General features: G+C 41.6%; 1 protein-coding gene across 1 annotated transcript; it reads left to right on the forward strand.

The window, feature by feature from the left end:
• Nucleotides 1–2,874: 2,874 nt before the first annotated feature.
• Nucleotides 2,875–3,795, forward strand: LOC120545205 (putative gustatory receptor clone PTE03). Its single transcript, XM_039779339.1, has one exon. It carries the CDS (start codon nucleotides 2,875–2,877, stop codon nucleotides 3,793–3,795), a length of 921 nt encoding a protein of 306 aa, XP_039635273.1.
• The last annotated feature ends 17,310 nt before the right edge of the window (nucleotides 3,796–21,105 follow it).

The following is a 21,105-nucleotide window of genomic DNA, read 5'->3' on the forward strand; positions in this document are numbered from 1 at the left end:
CCGTGAAGCGTATTTCTGTTATCTATAATTTCACTGTGTGGGGAATTGGCAGATCAGCGTCCCCAGCAGCTGCAGGCGCCCTGCTTGCTGAGAGAGGTCAACACCCCCCACTTTCACAATGAAATGGACTAGTCCGTAACAGTGCGCCGCAGCACGAAAGATAAACACACGGTGACAGGAGAAATGGCAAGTAGGCTACACAGAGACGGAGCAAGATGAGTCTAAACCTTGTGAAAATGAAACAAAATTACCCAAGCTGCTCAAATAAAAGAAAAAAGCGAAAAGACATGTTTTCGGCAGTAGCAGGACCTTCATCAGCTCCCGTGCCCGTGGCCGATGATAGTGGTGCTGGTGTCGGCTACAGTGACCTGCACAGTGAGGAGGAAACTCAGGAGGAGAGGGACAGAGATGAGGGAGTGAGGCTACAACCTGCGGTAAGCACAACTCCCCTTGATAAAACTGAGTGGTGGACAAACTGTTGATGATAACACTACAACAATAAAAAAGTGGAAATGCTGTACTGTATGATTGCATAGTAACCTATATAAAAGTTGCACATCATGCAAACATTCTTAACGAGGATTGATGCTTTTCTATCTGCATTGACAGACAAAAATTCATGATAGACCTCTTCAAATTATAGCATAGGGCCTCTTGAAATGATATATATATAGCTTGTTTTATGATTTATTAGGAGTATACAGTTTTAGTGTATTAATAAATGGCACTTTGTTGAAGTATTTAATATGTCAACTCTCACTGATTCTTGCTTACTCATTACATGGCGTTAGTAGTTTTAGGAGTAGGAGATGGTCTACATATTCAGGGGAGCGCAAGAACGGGTACAGCTTTATCAATACTAGTTAAACAGTTGTACAGTTTTATTCCCAACGTGTATATATTTTAAATTATTTGTTCTCATATTCTATCCTATTATTATTTCATGTATATTGTATCCTATTATTTCATTTATATTCTGTGTGTGCAGCGTGTCTGATATTGTGCTTCTGCAACACTGGTATTTTCCCATCCCATCCCATATCTATCTATCTATCTATTTATGTATTTATTTATTTGTGATCTTATGTGGTGGGCCAGTCTGGGCCAAAATACCAGGGCTGACTTTTGGTCCCAGTCCGTCCCTGTCAGTCACTGTGGCTCAAGCAGAGAGGAGCTTTTCCAAACTAAAGTTGATCAAGTCATACCGGAGATCATGTCCCAGGAATGGATCACTGGCCTCGCCGTCATCAATATCAATCACTCAATAGGGGAGCAGATTTCATACGATGACATCATTGATGATTTTGCATCAAGGAAGGCCAGAAAGGTCAGGTTTTAGTTGCAGTTTGGGTTTTCTGTTCTTAGTGCTATATTCTAATAATTACATTCTCTTTTAGTGTGTTTTCACATTTGTGTGATGAAGGATTTGCTATTTTGAATATTTATTCTATATTGTGTCTTTTGGCAGTGTTGGAGGTAGAGATTGTGCACCTTAAAAAGAAAAACAATTGTGTGTGTGTGTATGTGTGTGTGTGTGTGTGTGTGTGTGTGTGTGGGCTTCGGATGGGGGGTCTTGCCCGGGGTGTCATTCAATATAGAACTGCCCCTGATCGCCATCCACCATTTCTTGTTTTAATATTATTCAATTAAACATCCATTGTTGAAAATATGAATGTGTGACGTGTTCATCAGGAGGGGCGAGGCCTCAGCTTTGTTGCTGTGTACCTGTCTGTGGGCAGTTTTTAGGCGTATAAGAGCTGCTGCTCGCTGACTCTGTTCTCCAGCAGCTCGGCAGAGTTTCAGCTGCTCGTGTCGAAACAAATCAACAGTTTGTCTCTGTTGTTGATGTGGCTTACTTACTGTTTCTTAACTTGTCCTGTTGATGATGTTACATTTATTCAGGGGTCCAAAGTGAAAGACGAGTCCAATCTGCAGTAGGTAATGTTAACTGAAGTCAGTGTCGGCCTTCATGCATTAACACCTTTAAACTCCTTTTGTCTTGTACCACGTCAACATCATTGTGACTCAGTTTTTATGCTTCTGATTAGTTCACAGAGTGAAATGTTGAAGCACTTTTGGTGTCTTTCCTTGTGGTTTGTTCAGCTGAACTGTTTAATTGTTTAATTTAATGAAAACTGTGTCTGAGGGTTTAGTCTGTTTCTCTAAAGCTTTGATCAAACTGATGACTCATGTTTCCTGATCAGTAGTTTTTCATGTTAACCCCACTGATGTTTTCTTTACAGACATGGAGAAACTCAGATTTAATGAACTATTGAACATATTACAATAGTATCCTTCCTTTGTTGTTGATAGTTGATTCTTGTTTGATGAGTTTTCATCTGTTGACTTGATGCTTTTCTGTTTCCCACCAGAGAAACAACTGAATTTTAAATGAACATTTTTAAACAAACAGCATCAGAAAGAATGAATAACTCAGATTACATTGTTGTCTACTTAATCACTGTGTTGGAGTGCTGATGTTCTACTTGTTCAGTCATTTCTGATTCCAGCTCTACCCTGTGACGATTTGTTTACAGACTGTTTACAGAATCACTATGAACTAAAGATGGACATTTTTGGTGCTGCTTCAGACATTGTATTTGGTTTTGGAAACTAAAATATGTTTGAAATTAGAAAGTGTACATTTATAGCAGGGCTGGCTTATATTAATCAATTCTCCAACTAAAGTCCATATTTGTTTAAATGATCTGATATGTATTACTAACATCTTAGAATAGATCTTTTATCTTTTTTATCTAAGCTAAACTGGTATTTACCTGAAATATCAGAAATGTATCGAATCAGGAACTTGTGAATAAGAGTGAATCGATTGGGGAAACCATTGGTGCTATCCAGCCAGTTTTGTGAGTTGTGATGGAGAATAACTCTGAGGTGGTGTTTGTGCTTCAGGGTCTGAACGACTCTCTGACAAACCGTCAGATGTACTGTGCCTTCGCCCTGGTGTCATACCTCTTCACCATCTTCGTCAACCTGACGCTCATCGTCATCGTCTGCCTGGAGAGAACGCTCCATGAGCCGATCTACATCTTCCTGTGCAGCCTATGTTTTAACGGTATCTGCGGAGCGTCGAGTTTCTACCCAAAGCTGCTTCATAGCCTTTTGGCCGACTCTAACGTCATCACGTATGCCGGCTGTTTGACTCAGATATTTGTGGTTTACTGTTATGTTTTCTGTGATTTCACCAGTCTGACCGTCATGTCGTATGACCGCTACTTGGCCATCTGTAAGCCGCTGCAGTACCCGATGCTGATGTCGGTGCAGAGGGTGGCGCTGCTGCTGCTGCTCACCTGGTGCTTCTCGCTGCTGGAGGCGATTATTGGTATCACACTGACCGCCAGATTGCCGCTGTGTAGGCACCACATCAACCAGATCTTCTGCACCAACTGGGAGGTGGTAAAGCTGTCATGCTCAGACACAACTGGCAACAACATCTACAGCTTTGTGCTAATTTTTACGCACACTTTGCAGACTGGACTCATCCTGGTGTCCTACACACACCTGGTCCGAGCCTCGCTCAGGTTGGCATCCAACCGCAAGAAGTTTGTACAGACGTGTGTGCCGCACCTGGTCACGCTACTCATCTTTGCAAGCTCACTGGTGTTTGATTCCATCTACTCTCGCTATGGCGGCGGCAAGCTACAGGTGTTGCAGAACCTGCTGGCCGCAGAGTTCCTGGTGGTCCCGCCTCTCATCAACCCAATCATTTACGGCATCAACCTGCATCAGATCAGGTCCAGGATCATCCACAACTTCTCCCACAAACCAGGGTTATAAAACCAACATTAAAGGGGTGATAGAATGATTATATAAAGTATTTCACACTGTTCCTTATGGTCTCCTAATTGGATATGTAACATTTGTTGGGCTGAAAATGGTCTGGTTGATATTTTATTGGCCCTTATGCATCCCTGTGTTTTGGCTTTATTTGTAACAAGAGCTTTTCTTCCAAATATGGTATGCTCGTGAATATTTAGATGAACTGCGCACTGATTGGTTGAGCGAATTGCCATAGGCAGACCTTAGAGATGCGCACTGATTGGTTGAGCGAATCCCACACACATTAGAGAAGCGACAGAATCTCATATTCCAGACACTGCAATGTTTCATTACCAAATTCACTTCTGAGACTTTTTTATGTGAGAAATCAACTATATAAAGCTCAAATATGAGCCGTTTTACGAAAATTGATGGCTAATTGCAAATATGGTAAGACTGTGTGTCGGACTTCAGCGGCGGTGCTGCTGCCTCGCCGCATGGCATGCCTTCCTCCACAGACTCGGTCTGCTGTGAGCTCCGTTAGGCTGGCAGCCCTGTCAGAGCTCCAGGGCCTGCAGCTCCTCTGTTCCTGCTAGCTAAATGGCCCGTTGTGTGAGAGTGAGAGCGCGGGCAGAGAGCTTGTTGCACCAGCAATCTCTTACCACATGTTACACACAATGTCACGCCACTTAGCTATACAACATCTAAATGTCTTATAAAGCTTACAACGGTGTCCGATTTCAAGTTAATATTTGTGAAGTTTAGCTAGGTGTTTAGTTAGCTGCGACTGTCCCTTCAATCCTATCTATGTGTAGCTACAAATCACGGCTAGTTAGCTTCATTTTTGGTCGTAATTCGAGTATATTTACAGTTTGAATTTCGTCACGCCACTTACACATCTAACTAAATGTCTTATAAAGCTAACTACGATGTCCGATTTCAAGTTAATGAATATTTGTGAACAGTGGGGGTTTCGTTAGCTATGACTGTCCCTTCAATCCTAGCTATGTGTAGCTAGCTACAAATCACGGATAGTTAGCTTCATTTTTGGTGTAATTTCTGTATATTTACAGTTTGAATTTCATCACGCCACTTATACAAGATCTCCCTAAAGGTCTTATAAAGCTAACAACAGTGTCCGATTTCAAGTTAATGAATTTTTGTGAACAGTGGGGGTTTCGTTAGCTATGACCGTCCCTTCAATCCTAGCTAGCTATGTGTAGCTAGCTACAAATCACGGATAGTTAGCTTCATTTTTGGCGTAATTTCTGTATATGTACAGTTTGAATTTCATCACGCCACTTACACAAGATCTCCCTAAAGGTCTTATAAAGCTAACAATGGTGTCCGATTTCAAGTTGATGATTTTTTGTGAACAGTGGGGGTTTCGTTAGCTATGACTGTCCCCTTCAATCCTAGCTATGTGTAGCTAGCTACAAATCACGGATAGTTAACTTCATTTGTGGTGTAATTTCTGTATATTTACAGTTTGAATTTCATCACGCCACTTATAGAAGATCTCCCTAAAGGTCTTATAAAGCTAACAACAGTGTCCGATTTCAAGTTAATGGATTTTTGTGAACAGTGGGGGTTTCGTTAGCTATGACTGTCCCCTTCAATCCTAGCTATGTGTAGCTAGCTACAAATCACGGATAGTTAGCTTCATTTGTGGTGTAATTTCTGTATATTTACAGTTTGAATTTCATCACGCCACTTATAGAAGATCTCCCTAAAGGTCTTATATAGCTAACAGCGGTGTCCGATTTCAAGTTAATGAATATTTGTGAATTTCAGAAGAATTCTAGGAGCTAGCTCTCATTGATAGAGCTCCATCCAGCCGCAGGCTCTATCAATGAGACTCGCGGACAAGCGGCGTTTATTTCCCCAATCGTTTGTTTAAATAACTCAACACATTATAATTACAAACTTCAACAAATATTAACTTGAAATCGTACACCGTTGTAAGCTTTATAAGACATTTAGATGTTGTATAGCTAAGTGGCGTGACATTGTGTGTAACATGTGGTAAGAGATTGCTGGTGCAACAAGCTCGCTGACCGTGCTCTCACTCACACACACCGGGCATTTAGCTAGCAGGAAGAGGAGAGCTGCAGGCCCTGGAGCTCTGTCAGAGCACCAGCGTGTAGTAGTCCATTATCCAAAAAACTGTGACTTTGCACGGGTATGGAGTGCTGTCGGCTGCAAGCTGTAACGGAGCTCCAAATTCCTCAGAGCAGGCCGGGGTGTATGAAGGAAGGCAGGCTGGGCGGCGAGGCAACAACACAGAGAGCACCGGTGCTGAACTCCGACACACAGTCGGACAACATTTGCAATTAACCATCCATTTTCGTAAAGCGGCCCATATTTGAGCTTTACATAGTTGATTTCTCGCATAAAAAAGTTTCAGAAGATAATTTTGTAATGGAATAGCAGAGATCTGCGTGACCTAGCTAGATTCAGAAGACTACCTGATCTCAGGTCAGTTGTGTAGCCTATGTAAATGTTGGGGCGTGACCGTTCACTTAATACACCCATGGGCTGACAAAGGTTCCGGTTTTTGGGAGGTTGACGTCAACTTCCAGCTTTGTTGAGATTCGCCCGTTTTCAGCGGCAGTTTCAAAATATGAGATTTTCATAGTAAAGGGGTGTCAGTGGGATTTTGAGCTTCTATGTATGTCCTATTTACCCACCAAACTGTCGTTATTCAACTATGACAGGGTAAAATCGGTTTTGCATTCTATCACCCCTTTAATGAAACAAAAAGTACTCTTAACAAAACAAAAACCACAGAGTTTCTGTATGTGGCAGAAGTTGGCTTCAGATTGGTGAATGGCATCTCAGGTTTTTCTTAAACTTTACCAATTAAGACAAAAACAAATCTGGTTTCTTCTTTTGTTCCTCAAGTCTTTCATATTAATGATGAACCAGATTTAAGTTCCCTGTTAACGGCCGATACAAAGTTATAGAAATGAAGACATAATCAGGAAGTCATTTGAGTACAATCTGTGTAAATTAAAATAAAATAAAGCAGTTTAAGACTTGACCTGCTGTCTGTTTGTGTTCAAGAATTTTTTATATCATATACAGTGGGGAGAACAAGTATTTGATACACTGCCGATTTTGCAGGTTTTCCCACTTACAAAGTATGTAGAAGTCTGTAATTTTTATCATAGGTACACTTCAACTGTGAGAGACGGAATCTAAAACAAAAATCCAGAAAATCTTATTGTATTAATTTTAAGTAATTAATTTGCATTTTATTGCATGACTTAAGTATTTGCTACATCAGAAAAGCAGAACTTCGTATTTGTACAGAAACCTTTGTTTGCAATTACAGAGATCATACGTTTCCTGTAGTTGTTGACCAGATTTGAACACACTGCAGCAGGGATATTGGTCTACTCCTCCATACAGATCTTCTCCAGATGCTTCAGGTTTCGGGGCTGTCACTGGGCAATCCGGACTTTCAGCTCCCTCCAAAGATTTTCTATTGGGTTCAGGTCTGGAGACTGGCTAGGCCACTCCAGGACCTTGAGATGCGAGTGGAATTTAGCTCTATGTTTGTCTCATCAGACCACATTCCTCCTCTGCATCATCCAGATGGTCATTAGCAAACTGCAGACGGGCCTGGACATGCGCTGGCTTGAGCAGGGGGACCTTGCGTGCACTGCAGGATTTTAATCCATGACGGCATAGTGTGTTACCAATGGTTTTCTTTGAGACTGTGGTCCCAGCTCTCTTCAGGTCATTGACCAGGTCCTGCCGTGTAGTTCTGGGCTGATCTCTCACCTTCCTCATGATCATTGATGCCCCACGAGGTGAGATCTTGCATGGATCCCCAGACCGAGGGAGATTGACCATCATCATGAACTTCTTACATCCCAGCCTTGTGCAGGTCTACAATTTTATCCCGGTTGTCCTTACACAGCTCTCTGGTCTTGGCCATTGTGGAGAGGTTGGAGTCTGTTTGATTGAGTGTATGGACAGATGTCTTTTATACAGGTTACAAGTTCAAACAGGTGCAGTTAATACAGGTAATGAGTGGAGAACAGGAGGGCTTCTCAAAGAAAAACTAACAGGTCTGTGAGAGCCAGAATTCTTACTGGTTGGTAGGTGATCAAATACTTTTGTCATGCAATAAAATGCAAATTAATTATTAAAACAATTGTACAATGTGATTTTCTGGATTTTCATTTTAGATTCCGTCTCTCACAGTTGAAGTGTACCGTAGGAAACAATGCGACCAATTCTACTCTGGCTCAAAAGGCCAGTCTTTTAAGAACCACCGGTTTCCCCTTTAAATATTGTGTTTGTTGAAAGGCAGACCAGGAAATGAATACTCAGGATTTGTTCAGTTAAACTATAACAATCCTTAGTAAAATGATATTGCAAAGATATTTCATATGCATATGGATCAGCCGCTCCTTCGAGACTTTCTCTCCCTGACCATCAACAAAGTCTTTCCGGGTCTGACACCGGACCTTCCTTTAAATATTGTGTTCGTTGAAAGGCAGACCAGGAAATGAATACTCAGTATTTGTTCAGTTAAACTAGTAAAATGATATTGCAAAGATATTTCATATGCATATGGATCAGCCGCTCCTTCGAGACTTTCTCTCCCTAACCACCAACAAAGTCTCTCTCGGTCTGACCCCGGACCTTCCTTTTCCCTTTTCTTTTTATTCATCTTCAGGTTCCTTCTCCCGCCATTGCGTCTGGGCCGCCAATTGGTTGGATATCACTCAGACTTTCTGTCTCCAAGAAGATAGAGAAGTTGTGCGCTAGCCTTGGGATCGCTCTCATTCTCTTCTTCTCTCATGACCTAAAGATTGTCTGTTCCTTTAAGATATTTCGTTAGGTGCATTCTGTTCCAAATGTTTATTAAACGAGCACTTTTGTTCCACTAAATTTGAACCCGTCTTATCTTACACATGCCAGACAGGAGGAGACAGTGAGGCCATCCCAGGCTACAGGACATTCTTATTCTAAACCCAATATATTTCTACAGTACCTATGATAAAAAATACAGACCTCTACATGCTTTGTAAGTAGGAAAACCTGCAAAATCAGCAGTGTATCAAATACTTGTTCTCCTCACTGTATATATATATATATATATATATATATATATATATATATAGAGAGAGAGAGAGAGAGAGAGAGAGAGATAGATAAATAGATATATAGATATATACTTGATTTATTCAGAAGAATATTAGGTTTCATGCTTTGTAAAAACATGGAGCGACAGTTGATCACCATGTGATCAAATACAAAAATATTATTCATGATGCCTCAATTTATTTAAGATGAAAAACTTGTACAGTTACAACGTTGAATAAAATATTTTTTATGTTGTAGTCAACAAAAATGTATACATAATAAAAATGCATAATGCAATGCAAAAGTAAAATATGAACACATTTTAATTCGCTCCTGGGAGGGTCTCCCATTGAAAAGTGGTCTTAAGCTGCTGACACACCAAACTGATGGCCGACCATCGGCAGAAAAGGCAGTTGGATTGATCAGTCTCCCAGAGGTCCTAAAAGTTCCTCAGAACACACCGAAGCGACGCTGACTTGAGCTTGTAATACGTTTCCATAACAGCAGGCGGCGCTAATCTGTATTGTTGCCCCAAAAATGAAAACCGGCAGCTGATTGGACGAACGTGTCACATGGGTCTGGTTTCTCTGGAAATTCAAAGCCAGACTGTCATGGCAGCTCGTTCAGAATCCGATCTCATATTGTACTAAAATAGTTAACCGAAACGTGTTTCTTAAAACATTTTAAGAGAGAAATAGGCCGTGTAGCTGCTGAATCTGTCTTCATTTCAGATCAACAAAGGTCAGTTTAAAAGATTTTCGTCAGATTTTGAGAGGCTTAGTCACGCTCATCCCGCTCGTCATTTCTGGGTTAGCACTCCACCAAGCAGATTGGTCATGGAGTCCGACTGCCCGCCCTCCATCGTAACATGTCGGACGGATGACGGCACGTAAAACACACCGAACCGACTCAAGTCACTGACCTCGCCAGATTGTCCGACGGCCGATTATTGGGTTGGTCTGTCACTGCCTTCAGGCAAGGGGCCAGACTAAGAATGGTTCAAAGAGACACTATGCAACAACAAGGAAGCCAGGGAGGGCTCATCGGCAAGATTGCAACATTGAGCAAACTTCGTGGAGAACAATTAGCGCAAAACAGCATCACTGATCTGTTTTAACCTGATGTAACCCACTCGAAAATAGCCTACAAACAGGATTGGGTTATTTCTAGTTTAATATTATATTAATGTATTCTTGTTTACTTGTGGTTATATTTTCTTTGCACACCATATTTGTCCAGTAGGTGGCAGTGGTGGCGCTGCATAGTGGGGAAAAATTGCTACACTGATTCTTAGAGAGAAGAAGAAAAATAAGGAAAAAAAAACTACGGAACGATAGTGAGCTGAAGCCATGTTTAAACTTTTCCACACTGAATGAACAAAGTTAAAAATAGCATTTAAGAGCTAGTTAAAAACGTTTTTTCCCACGAAACCTACTTCTAGGGAAGGAAAAGCAGAGGAAAGAGGGTTGAATTTACAACAAGGATATTATTTTCTTGTATTCCTTTTCTCCGGTGAGTGTTTTACACGTGTTCGTCAGTTGTGTTACTAGTAGACATAGCGTGATAGATCTGTTTACTGAGTCAAGCACGCAAAGTTAGCTCTATTTTTCTGCTGTTAATTCAGTTGTTTAATGCATTGTGTGAAAATGTATTTATGTGTACTGCGTAAGTTAAAAAAACCAATCGGAGTTGAACATGATTTGAAGTGCTATTCCATGCTATGTTGAAGCTATGTTACTACGTGGTATGCTAGTGCTTGAGTTCCATGTGTGTAGTGAAAATAAGAATTTAAGTTACTACAATTCATGAATAAGAGATTCCCAGATCTGGTAGTTATTGAGAAAGTAATTGAATATTGCCCTGCCCTGCAGGTTGTTTTTTTTTAATACATGATTTGAGAGAGACGAGAGAGAGAGAGAGAGAGAGGGAGTTCTATTGGACGTGTTCGCCATTGGACACACAAGGCAGAGGAGCAGAGGGCGTGGATGATCATCTTGTCTGCAACACGGACTGCTTCTACTCACCATTTCTTCTTTGCATTGCACAGATAAGCGCGAGATCTCACCACACGTTACAAAAAAAACATACTACCCGGGTAGATGGACTTTGGTTTATTATTTTGGGGTTATTTCATCAGAGCTCTGAGGTCATTTTATTTTTGTATTGTTTTTTTACTTATGTGGGAAAAAAAGTTGAAAACTAAGAGAAATACTGATTTTCACAACTAAAAGGACATTACAAAAGAAAAGAGAAACAAGGTCATACTGTTGGATAATTGATGTCTAATAAATGCCGGCTATATGTTCTGAGTAAACTATTTTGGTATCTTCTCCTCTTTTGAAAAGTTCCTTAGAAAGGCAGCACTTCCCTCTACATTATAAGTGTCCCTTACACTGATATTTTCTGGTCTAGTTCAGCTTCAAATGCACAATCCATCAACAGGATAACATGTTGTTAACTAGTGAGCCTGTTTGAAACCGGTAAGCTATCTTCACTTCACCTGTTCAACTGACTTTATCAGTTTAGATAACAGCCACTCGACTTTCCTTCTGTTTTTACAGACGTGAACTAACCACATTTGCCTCATTCACAAATTCACAGCAACACCGCTGCATAATGAATATAGGTCAAACACTGGAATTGATATTTGCAGGGGGGGCTAAACCCGAGCTAGTGCCAGTGTGCTAGTCATGGTATTGTCTATAATGAACACCATGTTCAAACTTAATGCTCAGAAGTGTACCTGGTACTAGAGCACCCTGGCTGAATTGTCCATGATTGATTTCATGACCAATTGTCTAAGCCGAGGCCACATGTTGTGGACACTTGGGTGAAGAGAGGGTGGAATTGTCAGCCGATCACCATCTGGTGGTGAATTGGGTCAGGGGATGAGGGAAGACTCTGGACAGACCTGGTAAGCCCAAACTGGTAGTGTGGATGAACTGGGAACGTCTGTTCAAGAGATCTTCAACTCACACCTCCAGCGGAGCTTTTTCGGGCAATCCTGTGGAGGTTGGGGGCATTGAACCAGACTGGGCAATGTTCAAAGTTGCATTGCTGATGCTGCAGTGGGGAGCTGTGGTCTCAATGTCTTAGGTTCCTCAAACACCTTGGTTGACAAGAGGGGGAAACGGAGAACCACCCAAGCTATGTGCAGTAAGGATGGGATGCTGTTACCTGATTTTGAGTTGAGCGTGCCCTCTTTGGTAGAGGCAGAGCTGGAGGATGATTTCATTCAGGTCATTTTCACTGGTGGAAGCCACTGGACGACTCCACAGTGGCAAAGCCCCTGGAGTTCTGTCCAGAAATGCTGTAAGCTTTGAATGTGGAGGGGCTGTCTTGGATGACACGCCTCCTCAACCTTGCTTGGAAGTCTGGGACAGTGCCAAAGGAGTGGCAGACAGGGGTGGTGGTTCCTCTGTTCAAAAAGGGGAACCAGAGGGTGTGTGCCAATTGTGATGTGATACAGGGGTATCACACTTCTCAACCTCCCTGGTAAAGGCTACTCCAAAGAAAGGAGGGAAGACGATAGTCAAACCTCAAATTGAAGCGGAACAATGCGGATTCAGTCCTGGTCATTGAACAATGGACCAGATCTTCACTCTCGCAAGGATCCTCGAGGGAGCCTGGGACTATAACTATCCGGTTTACATGTGTTTTGTGGATCTAGAGAATGGCGTATGACCGAGTCCCCCTGGGAGTTACTGTGGGAGCTGCTGCGAGAGTATGGGGTCAGGGGGTCCTTTTTCAGGGTCAACCAATCTTTGTATGTCCAAAGTGAGATCTGTGTCCAGGTTCTCGGCAGTACGTCAGACTTGTTCCAGGTGGGGGTTGGTCTCCGCCAAGGCTTCACTTTGTCACCAATCCTGTTTGTGATATTCATGGACAGGATATCGAGGCGTAGTCCTGGTGGGGAGGAAGCAGTTCGGTGGGCTGAGGATGTTATCACTGCATTTTTACAGATGATGCGGTCCTGATGGCATCATTGGTCCGTGACCTTCAGCACTCACAGCCAAGTGTGAAGCAGCTGGAATGAATCACCTGACTAGCACCTCTTAGTCTGAATATCGTCCTTTTCAGAATAAGGGCAAAAAACTGATTATGTGCACATAAACATAGTCACTGAGAAGTTGGAGGAAAGAGCTGGCTAATGATGACTATTGATCAAGCCTGATCAATAAATGTTGAAAGGAAAAACCCCTGTCTAACAGCATGTCAATCACTGCTCAGGCACATGCAAATCATAGCTTCCTCCCCTCCCCCTTCCCCATGCACGAGCTGCACATAGGTGCAGCTTCGCCCCATTTTCACACATGTGCTATTGTGCACAGCTCTCCCTTGTGGGGGGAAGGGCTTAGGAGACCAGTATGGGCTTTAGCAAAAAGGAGGGAGGGACTGAGAAGTTGTCAATGGCTAAGTCCTGGATTTTCATAATCCTACCTTGAGCTATCCACTAAGAGCTGGTTTTGCTGCTGTTTTTGACACCTACAGGAAGGGTGCGGAGAGATGGTCCAGACTGTTCTAGCTCCACACCTGGCTGGAACCACTCTGCACCTCCCTGAGCATTCCTTATGTCGACAACTTCAACCTGTTCTGGGAGATGCCCAACCTGCTGAAGCGTGATGGTCTCCACCCAAACCGACACGGAGCCAGGATGCTATCTGACAACATAACGACCACACTGAAAGGCAAGTATTGACATTATGTTGAAAATATCACAGACTCATGTCCCCCAGGCATTGATCCTGATAGCACTATACAAGTGGATGAATCTGAAAATGTTTTCTGCAGGATAACATGTAGTACTGGTATTATTCCAGTAACGTGTAGTACTAGTACTATTCCAGTAACATGTAGTACTAGTACTATTCCTATTATAATCAACAACAGACCACACAAAGTGGTGAATAGAGGGGCAATACTTAACAACCTAATTGGAATTAAAACTACCACTGCAATGATAAAAAAGGATAGGAAAATTAGATGTGGATTACTAAATATCAGATCTCTGTCTTCTAAAGCAGCACTAGTAAATGAATTGATATCTGATAATCAAATTGATCTATTCTGTATTACTGAAACATGGCTGGGCCATGAAGAATATGTTAGTCTAAATGAAGCGACTCCTCCCAGTCATATTAATACTCAAATTCCTAGAGGCTCCGGCCGAGGAGGGGGAGTTGCAGCCATATTTGATTCAAGCCTGTTAATTAACCCTAAACCCAAACTGAATTATAACTCTTTTGAAAGCCTTGTTCTTAATCTTCAACATCCAACACGGAAATCAGAACAGCCAATTATATTTGTTGTTGTCTACCGAGCTCCAGGTCCGTATTCTGAATTTTTATCTGAATTCTCAGAGTTTTTATCATGTGTAGTCCTTAAATCAGACAAAGTACTTTTTGTAGGTGATTTTAACATCCATGTGGACGTTGACAGCAATAGCCTTACTACTGCTTTCAACACATTACTGGATTCAATCGGTTTCAGTCAGAGTGTGCACAAGGCGACGCACTGTTTTAACCACACCCTCGACCTTGTGCTGGCATATGGTATTGAAATTGAGGATTTAATAATATTTCCGCAGAATTTGGTATTATCAGATCATTTTTTAATTACTTTTGAATTCTTGCTACCTGACCATACTAAACTAGATAATAGCTTCTACACTAGATGCCTATCTGACAGTGCTATAGCGAAATTTAAGGAAGATATTACAACAGCATTTGACTCTATGTCATGCCTTAACATAACAGAGGACCTCTATGTTAACCTCAGTCCCTCTCAAATTGATACATTTGTAGACCGTGCTACGACTTGCCCTTAGGACGGCCCTTTGTAGACTCGCTCTCAAAAAAAGAAGACGATAAAGCAAAGGAAAACAGCTCCTTGGTATAACTCTCAAACTCGCAAATTAAAACAAATCTCGCGAAACCTCGAAAGTAAATGGCGTTCCACCAAAGTGGAAGAATCCCGTTTGGATTGGCAAGAAAGTCTCAAAACCTATAGGAAGGCCCTAAGAAAGGCCAGATCAGACTATTACTCATCACTAATAGAAGAAAATAAGAACAACCCAAGGTTTCTTTTCAGCACTGTAGCCAGGCTGACAGAGAGTCAGAGCTCTGCTGAGCCATCTATTCCTCTAGCACTGAGTAGTGATGACTTCATGAGCTTCTTTAATGATAAAATTATAACAATTAGAGACAAAATTAATCACCTTTTGCCCTTAACTTCTAACAGTTCATCTTTAAATACAGGACCGCTAGAACAAATGACTAGTCCAGACATATACTTAGACTGCTTTTATCCTATAGACCTTCAACAATTAATGTTAAAGATATCCTCAGCTAAGCCATATACCTGTCTCTTGGACCCCATCCCAACGAGGCTACTCAAAGAAGCGTTACCCGTGGTAAACACTTCACTACTAGATATGATCAATATGTCCTTATTAACAGGTTATGTACCGCAGTCATTTAAATAGCTGTGATAAAACCTCTTCTGAAAAAACCGACCCTGGATCCTGGTCTTAGCAAACTATAGACCTATATCTAACCTTCCCTTTCTATCCAAGATCCTTGAGAAGGTGGTTGCTAATCAGTTATGTGATTTTCTACATAGCAACAGTTTATTTGATGATTTTCAATCTGGATTTAGAAAGAATCATAGCACAGAGACGGCACTGGTGAAAATTACTAACAACCTTCTAACAGCTGCAGACAAAGGACTTGTCTCCATTCTTGTTTTACTAGATCTTAGTGCTGCATTTGACACTATTGACCATGCAATCCTGTTACACAGATTAGAACACTTAGTCAGAATTAAAGAATTGCAGGAATCTTAGCTGGTTTAAGTCCTATTTCTCTGAGCGATCCCAATTTGTTAACATTTACGATAAACCCTCCAAGCCGCCAAAGTTAGCCATGGCGTTCCTCAAGGCTCAGTGCTTGGACCAATTCTATTTTCCTTATATACGCTTCCTACTAGGCCATATTATATTGAAACACTCAATTAACTATCACTGTTGCACGTAGCCGATACCCAATTATATCTGTCAATTAAGCCAGATGAAAGTGGTCAGTCAGCAAGACTTCAAACGTGTATTGAGGATATAAAATGCTGGATGACCCACAACTTCCTGATGTTAAACTCAGACAAAACGGAAGTTATTGTGATAGGACCAACGCACCGCCGAACTTCGTTTGAAAGATAAAGCTACTCTGGATGGTATTGCCCTGGCCTCCAGCACTGCTGTCAGAAATTTGGGAGTTACTTTTGATCAGGATTTATCCTTCAACGCCCACTTAAAACAAACCTCAAGAACAGCCTTTTTCCATCTTCGTAACATTGCCAAAATTAGGAATATCCTGTCTCAAAACGATGCTGAAAAACTAGTCCATGCATTCGTTACTTCTAGACTAGATTACTGCAATTCCTTATTATCAGGTTGCCCAAATAAGTCCCTTAAGACGCTCCAGCTGATCCAGAATGCTGCAGCACGTGTTCTGACGAGAACTAAGAGAAGAGATCATATTTCTCCTGTATTAGCTTCTCTGCATTGGCTTCCTGGGAAGTCTAGGATCGAATTTAAAACCCTCCTCCTGACTTACAAAGCTCTAAATGGTCAAGCACCATCATACCTAGAAGAGTTCTTAGTACCTTATTGTCCCACTAGAGCACTGCGCTCCCGGAATGCGGGGCTACTTGTGGTTCCCAGAGTCTCTGGAAGTAGACTGGGGGCCAGGGCCTTCAGCTATCAGGCTCCGCTTCTGTGGAACCAGCTTCCAGTCTGGGTTCGAGGGGCAGACACCATCGCCTCATTTAAGAGTAAACTGAAAACCCTCCTCTTTGACAAAGCTTATAGTTAGGGAGTGAGGAGTCGCAGCGTCCACCTAACCCGGCCTACCTGCTTCTCCTCGTAGTCATCAGTTTTATATACTGTATAATTAATAATATAGCGAGAGTAGAGGGAGGCAGGCCAGTACAGCCCGATCCGGTTGGGGAGAGTTCTAGCCCGACCAGGCACCTCTCTTTAACCTGCCTCTCTTAGTTATGCTATTACAATTCTAGACTGCAGGGGAGGCTGTTTCCTTCCTATGACACACTGAGCTACTCTCTCATCTCTACTTGTTACTTTTGTATGCATCCAGTCCCAGAATTGCTTGTTACTAATCTAGCTCTGGGGAGTTTACTCCCCGGAGTCCTTATGTTTCTTCTTCGCAGAGCTATGCTCTGCGATTCTCTGCAATTCCCGGCCGCGTCCAGCTGCGACCTGCTGCATCCGCCGCATCCACCCATGCTCTGCAGCGCCACGCTACATCCCGCAACGTCCTGCTGTGATGTTCCTATGCACAGAGTAGTCTGGATCCGGTATAGGGGACTGCACTACTCAGTATGACACGATGTGCGCTGCTATGACATGAACTTCCACGATAACCTTCGAAGTCACTGTGACCTTTAATGTGACTATTATTGGCACTGTTCATCACACCCCCAACTGGCCCGTCAGACACCGCCTACCAAGAGTCTGGGTCTGCCGAGGTTTCTTCCTAAAAGGGAGTTTTTCCTTGCCACTGTCGCGACAGCCACTGCTAATGCTAGCTCTTGATGGAATTACTGTAATTGTTGGGGTTTTGGAAATTATAGAGTGTGGTCTAGACCTACTCTATCTGTAAAGTGTCTCGAGATAACTTTTGTTATGATTTGATACTATAATTAAAATTCAATTGAATTGAATTGAATTGAATTAAAGCAAGAGTCTGAAGTGCTGAATCGTGACTTTGTGAATCTGCTGAACACAGTCAGCTCCCTAAACACAAAGGTGTTTATCAGTGGCCCTATACCGCCAGTCAGAAGAGGAGCTGAGAGATTCGGCAGACTGTTGGCACTGAACAGATGGCTTTCAACTGCATGTACCAACAACCATTCTCTGCAGTTCATTGACAATTTTTTCAAAACATTTTCTGGGACAGCAGACATCTTTTTAAAGCAGATGGACTTTTCCTTAACAAGCCAGGAGTAAATCTGTTCACCTCTAGCCTACTTTACTTACTGCGCCACACATCTGGTCCCTCGGCCAAGGACACAAGACAAGATGAATCAAAACAAGACGAAGACACAACAAAGTGCGGCAGTGATCCACCACAGCCCCCACCTGAGCAAAGATTTGACCAAGGGAGACAACAGAGCGGAGACGAGAAACCTCAACCCCCCCTTTCACCCGTCCAACACTTCTCAAACCCCCTTACCAACCCTGACGCCTTTGAGAAGCCATCGCTCTCCCCATTCACCTTTTCCCCTGTTTCCCCCTGCCACATGTTGGGGTTCACTGACCGGATGGAGCAGCTGGTAGATGTTGGAATCAAGTTTGCCCCACTGCCTTCTCCCATCATTCACCCCCAGCATCAAACTGACCCTGTTTTGACTCAACTACTGAAAGTAAAACGCCAGGCACCTCTGCCCCCTCAAGGACTGCAGCCAACTCCTTCTCCCCAGACTGATAAGTATGCTTGTGTACAAAATGCAACAAGCTTTAACTGATATGTGCTGGGTCCAGGCTGCACGTCTAGTGGCACTCATGACTCTTTTTAGGACAAGCCTGGGCCCTGTGTATTAAATTCTCTTTCAATCTATGTTGTGATAGGTAATAGAAAAAGAATGGCTATGTAAGAAAAAGAAGCACTCAACTATCAACTTAGCAAATTTAGCATCCATTCCTCATCTGCAACAGCCTGTCCAAAAAAAAAATTAAAAAAAAAAAAAATAACTTTTAATTTTTTTTTTTTTTTTTAAATTAATTTTTTTTTATTCAATGATTTTATTATTAAGCACAATCTTGATTTTATGATTTTAACTGAAACCTGGTAAGACCATAATAACAGTGATGCTGTTCTTGGCATTTCTGGCTCAGTACTAAAGTGGTTTGAGTCTTATTTAAAGAATAGGGACTACTTTGTGTCTATAGGAAATTATACATCTGAGCATACAAATATGACGTGTGGAGTTCCCCAAGGCTCAGTTCTGGGGCCTCTCCTGTTTAACATCTACATGCTTCCACTGGCTGAAATTATGGAAAACAATAAAATAAGTTACCATAGTTATGCGGATGACACACAAATTTATATAACCTTATCGCCAGGGGACTATAAACTATAGTGCTATAGTATAGACTATTGCACTATAGTGCATTGAACAAATTAACGACTAGATGTGCCAGAATTTTCTTAAATTAAATGACGAAAAAACTGAAGTCAGGTTTTTGGAGCAAAAGAGGAATGATTGAAAGTCAGCACTCAGCTTCAAATGACAATGTTAAAAACAACATACAAAGCCAGAAATCTTGGTGTAGTCATGAACTCAGATCTGAATTTTAACAGAAACATTAAGACAATTACAAGGTCAGCCTATTACCTCCTTAAAAATATATCAAGGGTTAAAGGACTTATGTCTCAGCAGGATCTGGAAAAACTTGTCCATGTTTTTATCTTCAGTAGACTTGACTACTGTAACGGTGTCTTTACAGGTCTGCCTAAAAAGTCAATCAGACAGCTGCAGCTGATTCAGAACGCTGCTGCTCGAGTCCTCACTAAGACCAAGAAAGTGGATCACATCACTCCAGTACTGAAGTCTTTACACTGGCTTCCAGTGCCTCAAAGAATTGATTTCAAAATACTTTTGCTGGTTTATAAATCACTAAACGGTTTAGGGCCAAAATACATTTCTGATCTGCTGCTACACTAAGACCCACCCAGACTTCTCAGGTCACCTGGGACAGGTCTACTTGTTATCCCCAGAGTCAAAACTAAACAGGGGAAAGCAGCGTTCAGTTTTTATGCTCCACATATCTGCAACAAACTCCCAGAAAACTGCAGATCCGCAGCAACTCTCAGTTCTTTTAAATCAAAGCTAAAGACCTATCTTTTTGATGTTGCTTTTCTTTAAATAACTGTTCATTTCTTATACTGAAGTTGCACTGATGACACTGTATGACACTCAATAACTGCTCTTTAATGTTTAATTTCTTATACTGCACTGTAACTATTTTTTGTGTATTTTATCTCTCAGTTCTTTAATTTCTTATACTGCACTGTCAATTGTATTCTTGTCTTTTATCTAGTGGTATTTTTGAACAGATAACAGACATATTTCTGAGAATTTCTCCAACGCAGGTGTGACGTAGATTAGAACTCAAAAAACACGGGTGTGACAATAGATTATCCATACAAGGACCACGTCTGTGAACTGGTCAGATTTAGTCTGTGAACTAGGTCAGTAAGAAAGACAACGTCTGTGAACTTATCAAGAGACAGACTGTGACTGTCCCAGATTTAGCAAGGTTTACCACAATTAAACTAAGCTTTGTAGCGATGTCTACATCGTAGTGAAAAGTAGAACTACTGCAATCTTGTAATGGGTAACGAAAACACCAAGTAACTGAAGCCAAAAGGACCTGTGGTCGGAGAAATTCTTTTTATTATATATTTTTGTAATCATTTTTACCTGCTCTTTAATGTTTTATGTAAAGCACTTTGAATTGCCCTGTTGCTGAAATGTGCTATACAAATAAAGCTGCCTTGCCTACTGTTGTCATCTTACAGCACCATGGTTTCAGGCAGGGGCGTGCAGAGACCTTTGGAGGGGCAGGTGCTCAAAGTATAAAAGGGGCACATGGAACAAGGCTTTAAATAGGGCTGTGCTCAAAATATCAATACATCAATATATTGTGACGCATTCCTTTCTGATACGTGTATCGATATGGTTAATTCTGTATTTATATGGCAGCAAATGTTATGCAGTTTTGAAAAAGAATCAGAATAGAAAAGACCATTTTAAGGTCAAAAGTTTAAAAAAACTATTTTCTTTGCACCTATCAATAACTCTGGAATTACAAACTGAAGTGTCTTAAGTTGTCCCAATCTGAAGGCTTTTTCTTCTCTGTTATATAGAATAGTAAAGAATAGCTGTTATAGTAAACTCTGTCTAGGACATCGTCATTATTCAAAATCAACGTGGCCCGTTTCGTACAGTACGGTATAATTTTATTTAATGCCTTATCAGCATATGTGGCTATTTTCATGGCAAAAACTGAATTACAAATAAAAGAGTTACATTTACACAATAAAAATATAAAGCTATTGTCTTTTTCTGGTAAAATCCTAATTCTGGACTATTAAAAGGTTGTACGGTTCCGTGACACGCGGGAAGAACGGGACGGTTGGGTTTAGG

This window comes from Perca fluviatilis, chromosome 2 (assembly GCF_010015445.1).
Source record: "Perca fluviatilis chromosome 2, GENO_Pfluv_1.0, whole genome shotgun sequence".
NCBI classification, from domain to species: Eukaryota; Metazoa; Chordata; class Actinopteri; order Perciformes; family Percidae; genus Perca; species Perca fluviatilis.

Coding starts and splice junctions, on each gene's coding strand:
- LOC120545205 (XM_039779339.1), top strand. CDS start 2,875: ATGGAGAATAACTCTGAGGTGGTGTTTGTGCTTCAGGGTCTGAACGAC.